We start from the raw sequence: 18,257 nt of genomic DNA on the forward strand, positions 1-18,257 counted from the left end.
AAATTACTTCTGAAATGTCTAAACATTTCTAATAATTCAACAATAAGAAATATTAATAAATTGATTATTTTTTAATATTAAAAACATATTAACAATCGCCGCCGTTTAAAGTAGTAAATTTATTTTTACATTACTTACCATTTATTGAATGCTTTGTTTATTTATTAAAAAAAAACAAAAATAATTTTTTGCGGCCTTTTAATTATTTGGAATTTATAACAATAAATCATATTTTTTGAAAAAAGGTTTGTAATATAACAAGGCACTAGAACATTCGTCATTAACCATATAATTTTTTTATATTAAAATATTACAAACCAAAGTATACCAAGTAGTCCAACTCTCAATTTTTTCAAATTATTCTCTCACATATACGGGTACCGTGTGAGCTCAGAGAAATGTAAACAAATGGAATGTCTTGAAATTTTAACTTTTAAATTTTGATAAAATAACGTTCTATTACACATTGTTACTTTAACACATATAATTTTATATTTTTTTTAAACACTTTTAGCACACTTTCATTGTTAAAAAGTTTCTATTTTGCACAAATCAAGAAAAAAATATTTTTGGAAATTCTGACATGTAATTATAGGACAGAGTTACAATTTTTGGTATTGAAAATTCATACAAATTCAAATTTAGAACATATTTATAAAACTCTGTTACCTGTAGAAAATTTAAGGGCACTGCTACACGTTCAATATATATTGACCGCGATCCAGTATCGCGATATTTATTGAACGTGTAGCATACGGTATGGATGGATCGCGATCCAAATCGCAGAATAACCTCATTTTGCGTGATCCATTTCAATGGATCGCGATCCAAATATCACAATATATATTGAACGTGTAGCAGTGCCCTAAAAGTTACCAACACATGTGTAATTTTGTTACTCACACATGTTTAGAGTTAGGTACTTTTTTACTAACACATGTATAGAGTTAGGTACTGTTGTCAAAGAGTTGGACCAGTGATGTTAACTTTTTAATTTCGATTACCGTACAGTCCTAAAAAAATTACCGTTTTTTAGGTAAAATTACCGTATCCAAAGTCTTGTACAAAAATGCTAATATTTTCTTATTGAAACAGGTTTATTTTTATAATTCAATATGTCGAGGGCCTATATTAAAAACTATCTATCTTAAAAAACACTACTTTTCAGGAAAGCCAAAAAACTGTTTTTTCGCGTATTACTTGAGTAATTAAAATTCGGTATGCTACAATTATTATAGTAAAATTCATGTTCAGCATTAAAAGTTAGTAAGAAAACATGAATTGCAAGAGGAAATTATTCCAAAAAAATATTTGAAAAGGTAGAGGCTTTGCATTCGGAAAAAATTAATTGTATAAGATAGAGAAATAACAAAAATGAAAATAAAGCAGCAAAAAACAATATGTTTGTAAGAAATTCACACCATAGATGAGGGCTGTTTTATTGAATATTTTACCATCAAAAAGTAATTTTCGTGAATATCAAAAATAGAGGGTTTTGAATATATGACCAAGTTTGTAAAACAGCAGAATGCCATATTTATCAACATCTTTTATTTGGCTTATAAGCATAAATTCCTTATCAATTTCATTAAATTCATCCATTTGAACAGCTTCTGGGAAATGCAAAAAAAAATATTTTTGCAATCCGTTTTAATATTAATTTTTATATTGAAATATCCATACTTGAAAGATTACTTTACCGCCTAGATATATTTTGTCTAGCGGTAGTTGGTTATCATCATCCTCTAAATTTTATGATTATTTTAATGAGAAATGTGTATATCATATGTTAGGTGAAGCGCCTAAGCTCTTTGTATCCAATTGTAGATTATAAACGAAAAGCACAATAATTTTTAGGAACAAATTCAATTATTTATCTCTTATACTTTTTCGTTTAAATTCCTGAAATTCACATAAATTAATAAACCCTTTTTATAAAATTAAGCAACTATAATTGAAATGATTACTAACTTTTTCGTATGGAAACCAAGAGCTGAACTTCTTTATGATATTTCAAACACGATCTACTGTATTTTATAATAAAAATGGCTTTTTATACGATTTAAAAATGAATTCATTAAAATACTGCGTGGATATATAAAATAATGCAATCCAATTATTTGCGAATGGGAATTAAGCGATAAGTAATAACTAAACAATAATAACGATAATCGATAATTAGTAATACATAACGATTAGACTGTGGCGCTAACACCCCCTGGTGTTTCCACCCGTGACTGTTGATCCATAGGTCGGTTCAGATCCGATTCGAAGGACCAGAATGTTAGGTGAAGCGCCCAAGCTCTTTGTATCCAATTGTAGATTATAAACGAAAAGCACATTATGGAAATATAACTTTTGGGATATAATTCTTAAAAATTTAAACTTTTTAAAATTACCGTACAAATGTAGAAATTACCTGCCTACCGTACGGAGGTCTAAATTACCGTACAATACGGTAATTACCGTACGGTTAACATCACTGACTTGGACTACTTGTTATACTTTGTTACAAACATAGTACCTATAAATAAGAGTACATAATAAAAATATAGAAGGTAGTTTCAATCAAAATTTTTTTTTTCAAATAAGGTTTTTTGAAGTTTCCTTATTTTGTGAGCATTATAAAAAGCGTTGCCACATTCCTAAAAATGATTTTTATTTTAGAGAAATTTTTTACAAAAAATGTGTAATTTATAATTTAGTATTTAAATAAAAATGTATTAAGTATGTTGTGTTGGAAGTTAATGTATTAACTGAAATATTGCTTTTAAGGAAATGGTCGGAGCACACCATTGGCTCTTTTGGCAAATCTTCTTCGCAAGTTTTACATACATCCAGCCTTTAAAAAAAATTTACATTTGAATTTTTGCAAAAATATTTGGTATTTTCGCAGTTGGGAAAAATGCAACTCATGTTTGTTAATTCTTAAAATAATGTTCACAAATTAGCTTTGAAATATTTGAAAATAAAAATCTTACCTTTGATCCCAATTTGATAGTAAATATTTTTTATATTTTTTTTAATATTTTTCAAATTAATGAAAATTATGTATTAATTTTTTCACAAACTTCAAAGAATATATGGGATAATTTTTAATTAATATGGTATTACTATTTTAACGAAAACGTCAAAATCCTTAAGCATGTCAGACGTAGAATTTTAAAAAATAAAGAGAGAATGAAACTACCTTCTATTTTTCTACTATGGAAGAGTACAAGGAAAACGTCAACGGTTAAAATAACTAAGTTGTGTTGTATGTATATGATTGGTAAAATGGTATGGTAGAAATTTAAACCGGGCGTTTCATAAAATGTTTTGTTTTTTTGTATGGACATGTTTACCTCTATAAAATTATGGTGAAAGTACAAAAAAAGGTAGAAATAAAAAGTACAAAAGAAGTACAGATACTAAAAAGAAGTACATTTGCGTACTTCTTTAGGGGTTATGCAGTTAAAAGTACAAAAACTAAAAAAAAGTACGTGTACTGCTGAAAACAGTACGTCTGGCAAGCCTAAATATGGGTAGGGGCTTGGTTCAAGCCATATATATTATGAAAGTAGACAATATTTGGAACATAATGAGACAATCGTGCTAAAAATCGTGTGATTGGTTCCATAGAAAAATGGGTTCCTCCAAAATGGTAAAAAAAAATCGTTGCTGATTTATTACGGGAAACGTGGGAAGTGGCTCGGTACAAGCCATATATATTATGAAAGTAGACAGTTTTTGGAACAAAATGAGCCAATCGTGCTAATAATCGTGTGATTGGTTCCTGAGAAAAATGGGTTCCTCCAAAATGGCCAAAAAAAATCGTTGCTGATTTATTACGGGAAACGTGGGAAGTGGATCGGTAAAAGCCATATATATTATAAAAGTAGACAATTTTTGGAACATAATGAGACAATCGTGCTAAAAATCGTGTGAGTGGTTCCACAGAAAAATGGGTTCATCCAAAATGGCCAAAAAAAATCGTTGCTGATTTATTACGGGAAACGTGGGAAGTGGCTCGGTACAAGCCATATATATTATAAAAGTAGCCAGTTTTTGGAACATAATGAGACAATCGTGCTAAAAATCGTGTGATTGGTTCCATAGAAAAATGGGTTCCTCCAAAATGGCCAAAAAAAATCGTTGTTGATTTATTACGGGAAACGTGGGAAGTGGCTCGGTACAAGCCATATATATTATGAAAGTATACAGTTTTTGGAACATAATGAGGCAATCGTGCTAAAAATCGTGTGAGCGGTTTCATAGAAAAATCGGTTCCTCCAAAATGGCAAAAAAAAATCGTTGCTGATTTATTACGGGAAACGTATGAAGTGGCTCGGTACAAGCCATATATATTATGAAAGATTACAGTTTTTTGAACATAATGAGCCAATCGTGCTAAAAATCGTGTGATTGGTTCCTGAGAAAAATGGGTTCCTCCAAATTGGCCAAAAAAATCGTTGCTGATTTATTACGGGATACATGGGAAGTGGCTCGGTACAAGCCGTATATATTATGAAAGTAGACAGTTTTTGGAACATAATGAGTTAATCGTGTGAGTGGTTCCATAGAAAAATGGGTTCCTCCAAAATGGCCAAAAAAAATCGTTGCTGATTTATTACGGGAAACGTGGGAAGTGGCTTGGAAAATCGAAAAAAATCGATTTAACTAAAAATTCAAAAGTACGAAAAGTCGACTTTTCATTAATTGCCAAAAGTCGAAAAGTCGACTTTTTAAAAAACAGAAAAAGTTTAACCACCATTTTCTCAATCTCTGGTTATTTTTTATCGTGACGATATACTGACATTTTTGTCATCAATCTCTGGTTATTTTTTATCGTGACGATAAACTGACAGTTCTTATGCAAAAAAAATGTTAATTGGAGGTTTATCGTTACGAAAACGATAACCAGATATTGAGAAAATGGAGGTAAAGGTCGGCAAATTTTTCTAAATGTAATATATTAATTTGCGAATAAGTCTTGCGTAAAAACATAGTATATAGTACTTATTATAAATTTATGTTGACGAGTCATCAATTTGTTCCCCACATAAATATTTTTCGTGTGGACAGTCGATGTTATGTTAACCCCTGTCTATACTTGACAAATATTCATCATAACATTAAATGACATTTGTTGTCAAGACAAAGTTGTCTAACCTGGCGTTTACACATGCAAATAATTGAACACATTTATACGTTTGCACTAACACAATCACTATGCATGTGTAAATTTACACAATTGTGTTAGTGAAAAAGTATGAATATGTTGAGTTTTTGCAATTGTTACTTGTATGTGTAAACGCTAGGTAAAAGCAAAAGCACGAAGCAATAATACTAATAAATGGGGACTATACCTGATAATTTTTTATTTAGACAACCATTTTGAAGTTTATCATGACAAACATTTCATTTTCCTAAAAGTTGCCATCACTTTTTCAATCCGATCACAATCAGTAGTACCAACATACATTAATTATTTTTACGTTTTCCAACACCGGAATAACGGTAATTTCTTGTTTCGTTTTTTTTTCGACTTTCCAAGCCACTTCCCACGTTTCCCGTAATAAATCAGCAACGATTTTTTTTGGCCATTTTGGAGGAACCCATTTTTCTCAGGAACCAATCACACGATTTTTAGCACGATTGGCTCATTTTGTTCCAAAAACTGTCTACTTTCATAATATATATGGATTGTACCGAGCCACTTCCCACGTTTTCCGTAATAAATCATCAGCAATTTTGTTTGGCCATTTTGGAGGAACCCATTTTCTCAGGAACCAATCACACGATTTTTAGCACGATTGGCTCATTATTTTCCAAAAACTGTAATCTTTCATAATATGTATGGCTTGTACCGAGCCACTTCATACGTTTCCCGTAATAAATCAGCAACGATTTTTTTTGGCCATTTTGGAGGAACCGATTTTTCTATGAAACCGTTCACACGATTTTTAGCACGATTGCCTCATTATGTTCCAAAAACTGTATACTTTCATAATATATATGGCTTGTACCGAGCCACTTCCCACGTTTCCCGTAATAAATCAGCAACGATTTTTTTGGCCATTTTGGAGGAACCCATTTTTCTCAGGAACCAATCACACGATTTTTAGCACGATTGGCTCATTTTGTTCCAAAAACTGTCTACTTTCATAATATATATGGCTTGTACCGAGCCACTTCCCACGTTTTCCGTAATAAATCAGCAGCAATTTTGTTTGGCCATTTTGGAGGAACCCAATTTTCTGTGGAACCACTCACACGATTTTTAGCACGATTGTCTCATTATGTTCCAAAAACTGTCTACTTTCATAATATATATGGCTTGTACCGACGTACCAATTCCCACGTTTCCCGTAAAAGGGACTATTCCTATAAACAGCTGTGCTGCTAATGACACCTTATTAAATTCACTTCGTACCAACTAGTACCTTTTTTGCAACACTGAAAAATTCCTTTAAATAAAATTGACAATTGTATATGCAATATTCCTATTGTAATCTTCACGTAAAATATTTACAAAAACAGTTTTTCTTTAGAGTGTTTACATTGCAATAATTGTTAATTCTAATTTTGTTCACTGGTTTAGACATGCATCCTTTAGTACTAATCAAATCTTTTGGAAAGGAAAAATGTGGCGATATAATCCACGGTATGTACAATTTCATAATAGTAATGGATCAATAATGAAAAGTTATATTAAAGTTTTGAAGAATTCATCAAGGCGAATTTATACTAGGTGGAGTCTGTCAAACAGCTGATTACCTTATTATCGCTTGTTTGGTTCTTGCCTCCGTCAAAACTTGTTTTTATATTTCAATATTTACATATTCTAAGCTTATAAACAATCTTATATATAAATAGGCCATACGTTTTTTTGTGGTACACTTTTATTTTTTTTTCTCTAGATGTGCACAATATAAACCAATATTTAAAAATTTTCCATAAAAGTGGTCGAATTTCGGCCACCAGGCGATCCTAGTATATATAAAGTTTTTACATAAATAAGTAAAGCCCTCACTATTCAATTAAACTATGCAATAAATGAAGACTTGGAAAAACACAAGATCGTGACAGTATAGGTTCGACTCTACTACCAAAGGCTGGTAAAACCCTATCCTTAGTTTGTCCATTTTGGTGACGATTTTTTTTTATGGGCCCCCAAAGTTTCTGAAAATCAGTGGGGCCTCTAAAAAAAGGTTTCATCAGACTTTGTGATACGGCTAACTTTATATGACAATAATATAGCTAAGAGTCCGCCAAATAAATTTTGTTAAAATTGTTTTCCAAAAAATTGTTTTTTCGTGCACTTTTGTTGAAAAAATATAGGAAGAAAAAATTTTTTTTTCCTTTTTTTAGAATAACTTCCAGGGACTCCTAATTATACCCTTCAGCTTCGTGAGAAGGGTATATATAAGTTTGTCATTCCGTTTGTAATTTCTACATTTTTCATTTCCGACCCTATGAAGTATATATATTCTGGATCCTTATAGATAGCGGAGTCGATTAAGCCATCTCCGTCTGTCTGTCTGTCTGTTGAAATCAATTTTCTGAAGGCCCCAGATATCTCCGGGATCCAAATCTTCAACAATTCTGTCAGACATACTTTCCAGAATTTTGCTATTTAAAATCAGCAAAATCCGTCCATAAATAACGGAGATATGAGCAAAAATCCGAGACAACCTCTGAAAATTTCATCAAAAAATACAATGTATTGCATGCTTTGACAAAAAAGCAACAAAACGTGTGGTTGGATGTGCAAGCTTTGCGTATTTTGTTTTTTTCTGTGTTTTGTTTCTTTTGGCGTTGTTGTTGTTTTATACAACTAAACGTTTGTTTGGTTGTGTGTTGGTTTTTTTGACAAAAAAAAACAACAAAACGTATGTTTGGATGTGCAAGCTTTGCGTATTTTGTTTTTTTTTGTGTTTTGTTTCTTTTGGCGTTGTTGTTGTTTTTTATACAACTAAACTTTTGTTTGGTTGTGTGTTGGTTTTTTTTGACAAAAACTCAACAAATCGTATGTTTGAATGTGCATGCTTTACGTATTTTGTTTTTCTTTTCTGTTTTGTTTCTTTTGGCGTTGTTGTTGTTTTTTATACAATTAAACGTATGTTTGGATGTGTGTTGGTTTCATTGCCTTGTGTATTTTGTTTTTTCTTTTGGTGTTCTGTTTCGTTTGGCGTTGTTGTTGTTTTTTGTGTTCTTGATAAATTTAGGATGCTGTACGCTGAAAGTGGGCAATGTACATACATACCTATATACTTATTATAAAAAATAATAATGCATCCACAACAAAGGTGAAGGGTATATAAGATTCGGCATAGCCGAATATAGCACTCTTACTTGTTTTTCACTAACAATATTTAGCAAAGTTGTAGCTACGGTAGATCTGAATAACTCTTCAAGAGTTGGGTTGTTCATGAACGAACAAGTTCAATTGAACAATTCAGTCAAATGAACAATGTGAAGTTGTTCAATCATCTTGTTCTTTATTGTTCTTTTTATTCACTTTATTCCTTTTCGTCATCTGTCATTATATGAAACTTATATTTTGAATACACTTTTAAATGGGATTTATGTTGTTTGAATTTTATATAATTCCGTCTTCTTTTCTTTATTATTAATATCAAATTCTTTTTCCAAAAGCAGAAGTGACCTGTTCGTTTTGTTCACTGCAAAAACATTAAGACAGCAATTGTTCATTCACTTAGTTCAGTTAAACACCACAGAATAGAAGTGACCAACTGAACAAAAAGAACGAACTTGTTCATTTATTTGTTTTGAACAAAAACGACCAATCAGTAAAAAGAACGATTATGCCCAACTCTAAACTCTTGTGAACATATCAATGCAATCTGAACCAGAGAAAAAAGGCGAATTAAAATGATCGGCGGCGGCGGCAGGATATATTTTAGTCGGCGGCGGCGGCTTAAACAAGAATGTAACGGCGGCGCCTTAAATGTCGGCTAAAATTGATAATGTATTTTTATGACAATACTTAATAATTTTTATGACAATACTTAATATTAAATTCGGATTAACAATGTTAGCAAGATATTCAATGTGTGATTGTTTTAAAAATATTATGATTCGTTGTCGATTAATTCGTTAATTCCATTTCTATGGTCGGGCTTGACCGATAATACCCTACACTAAGTAAATGAGCAAAAAAATGTTCTTTTCAAAAACATCAAAAATTAATATTCGTGAGTGATTTTCGGAAATGGGCCTTATAGGGATGCTATGACCAATTATGGACCGATCACCATGAAATTAGGTCGTGTGATTTACGTACGAAAGTTATTTATGTTGAATTTTGTGTGTATACCAACATTTTTAAGAGATTTATAAAACTTATTTGGAGCGCAATTTGTGGAGATACATAAATAAATTAAACATTAATGACCGATAAAGTAGAATTTCGGGAGGACATTTGTATGTGGGGCTAGGTGAAATAATGGACTTATTTCAGCCAGTTTCAATATGCGGTCCTGGGGCCAAAAAAATAATATCGAAATATATTTTTACGAAATTGTACTTGAATTCAAATATAATGATTTTAACGGCTGATTTAAAAGTAGCATAATGCTTTCAAATAGCAGTGCTGTAATAGCAAACTGTAACATATCTGTGGGCATTATTAACATTGAATAAAAGCTTTCAGTTGACCATTGATCGTAAGTATGGCAACGCTGTTTGCTGCGACCGTATATTTGAATTCGAATATTCAGTTAAAGAACATTGTAGAAAGTACACCACAGATGGCGTATGTATTAGAAAGCTCTAGACCAAGGAGTATTAATCAGGTGAGAGCGTATCGACAACAAATACAACAAAGACATTATTTGTTATCTGTCAAGAGATTGAGAATGTCAAAACTGAAGTGACATGAAAAATTAAAAAAAAACAAATAAATTACTGGTAATTTTGTATAAAAACGTCGAACGGGAATTAAAAGCTTAGTGATTACAATATAACTATTGAACTATGCATTTAACTGTGTTCATCTGTTTGTGTAAAACAATCTCTAGTCCAAAATACTAGAGTTGGGTTTATTAGCTCAGTGAAGTGACCGCTCTTTTCAGCTCAGCTCACTGAAATGAACTAGGTCGCTCTTTTAGCTCATTAGCTCAGTATGTTGTATAATGACCATTTCATTTTGAGAATTGCTTGTAGTGAGTTAAATCAATTATTTCTGTTGTTAGTTGTAAAAACACACAGTCTTTTGACAATTAGAGATTTTTGCGTGAAATAATTGATTAAAATTTTAAAAAATCAAATTGTATTTTATTTAAACTAATATTTTTGCGGAAAAAAGAGTTAATTTTTTAATGTGGGTGAAGTTAGCTACGAAAGTTAGCTCCGTTTTTTAACATTTCTATGTTAATGTATAAACTAACATAGCTCCTACTCAAAGACTGTTAAGTTAACAGAGCTGCTTTATATTACACTCAGTAAACATTTTATCACTAAAAACAAAAAAAAAAGGGTTTACCGATCATTCAGCATTAATATATAATAACATTTTTTTTTGGATAAAAAAAATAAATATTTATTATGAACAATCGTTGATATTTTTGCTTGTACAGTATTATCTCCTTTTGAAATCCGAAAAATTGGCCAAAAATGGAAAGGTGCTCCTTATGTACTTAATGGGGTCGAAAGCCATGTATTCATAGATTTCAGAACTGTATTGCTTATATTCAGAATCAGTATAGCATTTTTGCAGCAGCATTTTCAAAATTATGAAATTGTGAATTTTGCCATATACACATCTGCTCAAAATAATAGATACACCAAAATTTATTTTTTAAAAACGAAAAAAAATAATGGTATATTGTAAAATTATAAAAAAAATTCAGTCGATTTTTATTTATAGTTAAAAGGAGAGTAAAAAACAAAAACAAAATATTTCATAATTAATAATAAATATTATAAAGTAAATTAAATTTCTTAAATTTCGAAAAATTTGGTGCTCATAATAATAGATACATTTTTAAAAATTCTTATTAAACAAAAGCTAATAAATTTTATCTTAAAAAAATTAGTTTATTATTAAAGTAAAGCTAGTATCCAGTATATCCACCTTTGTTTTGTAAAACTTTCTCCACTCTTCTGGGCATACTGGATATCAAGTTCTGACACTTCTCCAATGGAATCTCGTACCATATTTTTTGCGTTTTCTCCCATAAATCGTCTTTATTTTTGAAAACTTCCTTCGAAAGCCTTATCTTTAATTCACTCCACAAGTTTTCTATTGGGTTTAAATCAGGGGATTGGCTGGGCCAGCTTAAAACAGGTACGTAATTCTCCAAGAACCAGTTTTTAACTAATCTTGAACTATGTTTTGGGTCGTTGTCCTGCTGGAATGTCCATATTAATGGCATATTTTCCGATGCATATGGAAGCATTACGTTTTCCAATATGTCTCTATACCCACTAGCATTCATGGTATCTTCTATTCGGAATATCGGACCAACACCATTCCATGAAAAGCAACCCCAAACCATTATGTTTCCCCCGTCATGTTTTACCGTCTTTTTTGTAAATTTAACGTGGAATTCTTTTCCTTTTGGTCGGCGTACATTTCTTTGGCAGTCGTTTCCAAACAAATTTATTTTTGTTTCGTCGCTCCATAAAATATTTCTCCATTTTTTTTTGGCTTCACACCCGGACCATTGTAAGTGCTCTTTAGCAAATTCTAATCTTGTCTTGATATTTTTTTGGCGCATTAGTGGCACTTTTCTGGCAATTCTTCCCGGCAATTTAGCTTGTAAAAGACGACGACGAACTGTTTGTGGACTGATTTCGTTACATAGCTCCGCAGAAATAGCTTTCGATGATATGAAAGGGTCTTTTTTAACCATAAGGACGATCCGCCTATCTGTTTCTGGACTGGTTTTCTTTGGTCTACCGCGAGTTTCTCTTTTTTGTTTTTTAGATAAAGCATTTTGGACAAAATGTAAAGATCTTCCTATGCTCTTTGCTATTTCCCGTAATAATTTTCCTTGATTTCTCATCGTTTTAACAATTTTTTTCTCATCTTCGGTACAATGATGATTTCGTCCCATTTTCTTCAAAAGAGTCCTATTTTTTATAAAATTGTTGCTAAAATTTAAATTATACTTACTGTTTCACGTAAATAGAAACAAAAAATTGCACAAAAAAAAAATTGTATATAAACAAATTACAAATTACTGATGTGTATCTATTTTTATGAGCAAATAATTTTTTGTAATTAAAATAAATTCGTTTTTAAAAATCAACATGAAAGCAAATAGTTGCCAGATTTTTGACTGACATGACATTGCCAGATAGAAATTTTAATAATATGATGTATTCTTAACGCTTGCGAGGAAATTTTCAATGTTACCGCCATTTAAATTTTTTCCAATTAGGTGTATCTATTATTTTGAGCAGATGTGTAAGGATTTTGTGAAATCCGAAAAATTGGCCAAAAATGGAAAAGTGCTCCTTATCTACTTAATGGGGTCAAAAGCCATGTATTCATAGATTTCAGAACTGTATTGCTTATATTCAGAATCAGTATAGCATTTTTGCAGCAGCATTTTCAAAATTATGAAATTCTGAATCAAGAATTGATCTGGCAACGCTATGCCTGAATAGTGCACATTTTTATCTTAGCTGTCAATTCTGAGAAAAAAAAATACTTATTTAACTCATAAAAGGAGGAAGAAAATATATATTTTTGGTGATATTTGTTAATATTATCTATTGGACAATATACATATTAAATTATTGAGGTATAAATATCTTTTGGAACGATTGCTAAATTTGTCTGCATTTGCTATTGTGTACTGCAGAATATCTAACTGTTCTAGTTATTGCTGTTGTTGTTTTGTTGCTGCTGTTTGCAAATATGCCTGTCACCAAAGTCTATAAATGTGGCTTGTGTAATGAAGCGGTTGGAAAGTCCCAAGGTAGCATACAGTGTAGAGTCTGCAAACGATGGTTGCATCTAAAATGTGCTGATGTTACTGAGAAACATTTTGCCCTTTTTAAAGAAAAACCAAAATCCTTCTCATTTGCGTGTTCCGGTTGTGGTGATGATGGTGTTGATGATTGCTCTCTTCGTGAAGACGTGAGGTCTATTAAAAGCAGCTTTGATGAATTTGTTAATGCATCCAAAAATGACAATACTGAATTTAAAAATACAATGGCTCAGGTCTTATCTGATTTTAAAAATGAAATATCATCATGCATGAAGCAAATGAAAACAGACATTGTCGCCTGCAGCAAATTAATAAACAATATTGATGCATCAACTACTTCTAAAATGTCAGCCCTTGAAAAGGAAATTAATGTTTTGCATCATAGATTAAATCGTTCTGATATAGTTGTGAGTGGTTTGCCATCCGGACTTAATGATTTAACATCTGTGATAATCTCCTTATGTTCATTTTACAAAATTAATATTTCTGCTCATGATTTGAATCATGTAGTTACATGAACAACAAGAATCTTTTACTGGTCAAATTTAATCATGTTGGCATTCGTGACTCACTTATGAAGGAATATTTTAGAACTAAATCGCTTAGGCTAAAAGATATATTGGGTGGTGAAATTGAAAACCGGGTTTACCTCAATGACCATTTTTCTCCAGCTGCATCTAACCTCAATTCTTTATGCCGAAAAATGTTAACATTTCTTTTTTAAATTATTTTTTTTGCTAATTAGATTTAACTACACACAATGCTATGAATTAATCTAGCCTTTTAATATGTCCTTTACACTAAAACTAATATGCATCGATATTTGGAATTCAATATACTTATATACCAATACATATACAGATTTCTATTTATTATCAAAATAACTTTTGTTTTTTATGCATAAAACATTTAAAAACTAATTTAAAACAATTGTGTTTTTGGTAGTTTTTAATGGGTTTTCATCCATAACTAATTTCAAAGTAGCGTTGGATTTATATGGAATAAACTGATGAAATTTTAGTAGTTTTTCAATAAATAACTTAATAAATAAAAATTATTCATTGGTGTAAAAGGCATATTAAGTTAACAATCTGATAAATCTAGTTTGTATTATTTATCTTCATTCTCATTTCAAGTTTATATTAATTATTTTTTTTTTTATTTTTCCCCTTTTTTTTGTAATAACTTACGTATTATACTATGATCTCATATATTATTACTTATGATAGCTAAGTTGTAATTGAATTGTTTATTATATAGAAATTTAATCAATTTTTTCTTTTATTATAATTATTATATTTTTGTAATGGATATATCACACTCATTTAGTTACAATTGGTTCCCTGCCGTTCGTATAATTTTTTCTTTTGATGTCTATTAATGATAACAGTTTTGATCCCATTATCAGCAGTGGTTCTTTCATAAAAACTAAATTAATTTCATTTTCGGATCGACTTAAAATAGGACATATGAACTGTCAAAGTATCAGACCATTTCGAAATGCTACTAAATTTGAAGAATTTAGGAATATTGTGAGTGGCAATTTTGATATCATTGCAGTTTCTGAGACATGGCTTAAACCTTATGTGACAGACCTCTCAGTACACATTGATGGTTATAGATTGATTAGAAACGATCGGCTTGTTGGTAGGGGTGGTGGCGTTTGCATTTATATAGCCCGTGAGCTTGGGTTCAAGGTTGTTTTGAAAGTATCTACTGAGGGTTGTGAATCAATTTTTATTGAAACTGTATTTGGTGATGTTAGAGTACTTTTTGGGGTGGTCTATTTGCCGCATGGAGACTTGGAGGCCTTTGAGAATTTGCATTATGAGTTACTTTTGAGGTTTTCTAATATAGTGGCTGTTGGTGATTTTAATTGTAGCATGTTCAATGATTCTAGATCAGTCCGAATGAGATCTATGTGTACACGATTTGGTATTTCTATTCATCATAACTCTAGGCCGACTTATTTTGATGTGGCACATTATAGTACTTCTCTATTAGACTATTGGCTTGTAAGTGACCAGTCGATAATATTATTCTCGGACCAGGTTCAATGTCCATCAATTTCTCACCACTCTTTGATTTTTGCTGTTTTTGGTTTTAATATTTTGCGACGTTGTGAATTTATCGAGTTTCGGGACTTTAATAGGATTGATTGGGATGGTCTTCTACTTGCATTGTCTGAATTTGATTTAAATAACTATTTAATGTCTAATGATGTGGAACTTCAAAGCTCAGTTTTGAGTAGTTTGATTAATTCTCTTTATAATTTTGTTCCTGTGGTGAGAAGGAGAATTCGGCAGGATGATAATAGTTGGATGAATTCAAGAGACATTTTGCTTGCTACATCATTGAGAAATTTGGCTTATTCAGCTTTTCTTTCTGATAAGTCTACCTTTAATTGGAATGTCTACTGTAGGTATCGAAACAGGGCGAAGAATGTTATTCGTAGGGAAAAAAGGAGATTCTACACTAGTTTATTCTCTGGTCTTGATGGACCTGGTTTGTGGAGGGTTTTGAAAGGGTCTGGAGTCATGGGGAGTAACGAGCGGGTATGCGATTTAAATGTAGATGATATCAACAATTACTTTGTTAATGTTATTCCTTCTAGTAATAATGACATTAATTTCGATTTTGGTTCTTTTGAAAATGTTGATGGATCATTCTCGTTTAGATGTGTGAGTGAATATGAGTTTTATGAGGCGGTTTGTAGGGTCAAGTCTAGATCTGTTGGTGTAGATTTGATTCCTATTCGTTTTTTTAAAACTATTTATCCTTACATATCCCGCATTATTACTCATCATGTTAATACAATATTAACTACCTCAGTTTTTCCTTCAGCATGGAAGACAGCTCGTGTTGTGCCAATACCTAAATCCGGAAATGGTAGAGGATTTGAAGATTTGAGACCAATTTCTATTCTTCCTTCTTTATCTAAAGCAGTGGAGCATATCATGAAAGATCAGATACTCTCATTTACTAATGAACGCATTGTTGGTTCACAATATGCTTTTCGTCGTGGCCATAATACAACATCTCTTTTGCTTAACATGACTGATTTTTGGCACTTATTTCTCTTGATTTGGCTAAGGCTTTCAATTCTGTGAATTATTATATCATGATAAGAAAACTAAGAAACTTTTTTAATTTTTCGATAACAGCATGTAGATTAATATTTTCATACTTATCTGATCGATATCAATTTGTAGATGTTGATGGTGATTATTCTAGGATACTTAGTCTTTTCTCAGGTGTTCCTCAGGGATCAGTTCTGGGCCCTCTTCTCTTTATTCTGTATGTAAATGACCTACCGGGTTATATTGACAATAATTTTTGTAGATCTTATTTATTTGCTGAAGATGTAATGCTGTTATTCACAGGTGTTCGGAGTTGGGATGATACTTTTCGATCTGGTATTAACCATACTCTTGAACGATTTTTATTATGGTCAACGCGGAATTGTCTTTCGGTTAATTCTTCTAAGACTAAAGCTATTTTGTTTGGAGATTCTGAGAGATATTTTCATGGCTTTGATATTTCTATTGGGGGAACTATCATTGATATTGTTAATAGGATGAGATGTTTAGGTATATATATTGATGGGCATTTAATTTTTTCTGGCCATGTTGATCATATTAGTTTCCGTATTTCTGGTATTTTGCGTAGAATTTATTCAACGAGCATTTACTTGCCTTGTCGTGTTAGAACACTTTTGGCACGTACTGTGTTGATGCCGCAGATTTTATATGGCATTGAGATTGTTTCGGGTACTTTGATCTCTATTACTTCTCGATTGAATCGCATTGTAAACACGATTGTACGATATGTTTATGGTATTCGTAGGCGTGACCATATATCGGGGTATGTGCAACGATTTCTTGGCTGTACTTTTGATAATTTTGTGCGTTTGCGTAATTTGCTTTTTTTCTACAGGGCCATTAGAAGAGGGGTCCCACAACAATTTTGCTCAAGATTTAATTTTTTGCATTCGTCTAGAAACCCACAGATTTTTATACCGAGGATTAATAACTCCGTTTTTGAAAGATCATTTGTTGTAAGAGTGGCTCGTCGGTGGAACTATTTGCCCTTGGAACTCCGTGTGTTTTCTCACTCTAACAATGCTTTTCGTCTTAAGTTGTCTCAAAGTCTTACTAATTTGTAGTCAATTCTCTAATTCTATCTAATATATAATCAAATAATGATTCGGATATTGATATATATATGTATATTTATTTCTATTTAATTTGCCTTTACGCTGTTTTGGGATCATTTTGCAAAAAATCTTTCATCTAACTTTTACTTTTTTAGGTTTGTGTAATGTCAGTATTGAGAACATGGCAATCCTTTTTATATTTGACATTTCATTATATTATCTTCTTAAATACATACATTTTCAGTTATTATTCTTTTTCCTTTTTTCAATTACTCTTGTGAGCACACGTGTTAAATATATTGTAAATCCTTTTCTTTTAATTAAATAATTTGTAATGAATTTAAATGAAATTAAATAGTGTTTTAAACAGAAGAGCAGCGTGTATTTATTTCAACAAACACAACAGAATTGGCGACGAAGAAAAACTAGGAAGAACATAATCGTGCATAACCTCAGAAATGGAGGCTCAAGTCCAACAATTGCTGCAAGCGATTACAGCTATGACCGCGGCAATGCAACGCCAGCAAATCCAGCAGAGTCAACAAACGTCCAACACCAGCGTTAACATTATATCAAGCTTTGACGCATTTGATCCCAAAATTGAACAATTTAAAACATACAAGGATCGTCTGCAAATTCATTTTCAGATCAAAAAGATTTTTGAGGATAAGGAGATGTGTGCAAAATTGTTACTACAATACATTGGTTCACCAACTTATTCGCTGTTGACCACATTAGCAGCTCCTAAGGACGTTAATCAACTAAAATATGATGAGATTGTTGCGCTTTTGGAAACACATTTTTGTCCCAAAAAGAATGTCTTAGTGGAACAGCACTGTTTCCTATGTGAAGTTCAGAACGAGAACCAGTCTATTTTAGAATTCGTTGCGGTTTTACAAAAAAGAGGAATTGAATGTGAATTTGTGTGTGAATGTAAAAAGTCGGTGGCAGACATTTTTCTCAGAGCTCAATTCATCAGGGGTTTACGTGATTCTTACATTCGTGAACAATTGTTACAAAATCCGAAAGCTACATTTAAGGAGATTGTAGAAAAAGCAACAGCATTAGAAGCAGCAAAAGTAGACAACAGAGTGATTGGCAATAGTTCTTCATGTTCAACAACTGATGTACATCAAACACAATACACACACACA

At 31.5% G+C, this 18,257-nt stretch overlaps 2 protein-coding genes across 2 annotated transcripts in view; both read left to right on the forward strand.

Moving 5' to 3' along the window:
* The first annotated feature begins 6,499 nt into the window (after positions 1–6,499).
* The window catches only part of LOC135953161 (uncharacterized), a 123,136-nt gene continuing 111,378 nt past the window's right edge, over positions 6,500–18,257 (forward strand). Inside the window, exon 1 of the mRNA XM_065502882.1 lies at positions 6,500–6,646. Coding sequence (XP_065358954.1) covers positions 6,586–6,646 — 61 coding nt within the window. The 5' untranslated portion in view covers positions 6,500–6,585. The remainder of the gene's footprint in view (positions 6,647–18,257) is intronic.
* Positions 15,097–16,057, forward strand: LOC135953785 (uncharacterized). The gene has a single exon (XM_065503792.1). It carries the CDS (start codon positions 15,158–15,160, stop codon positions 16,055–16,057), a length of 900 nt encoding a protein of 299 aa, XP_065359864.1. The 5' UTR covers positions 15,097–15,157.

Source organism: Calliphora vicina, chromosome 3 (assembly GCF_958450345.1).
Source record: "Calliphora vicina chromosome 3, idCalVici1.1, whole genome shotgun sequence".
NCBI classification, from domain to species: Eukaryota; Metazoa; Arthropoda; class Insecta; order Diptera; family Calliphoridae; genus Calliphora; species Calliphora vicina.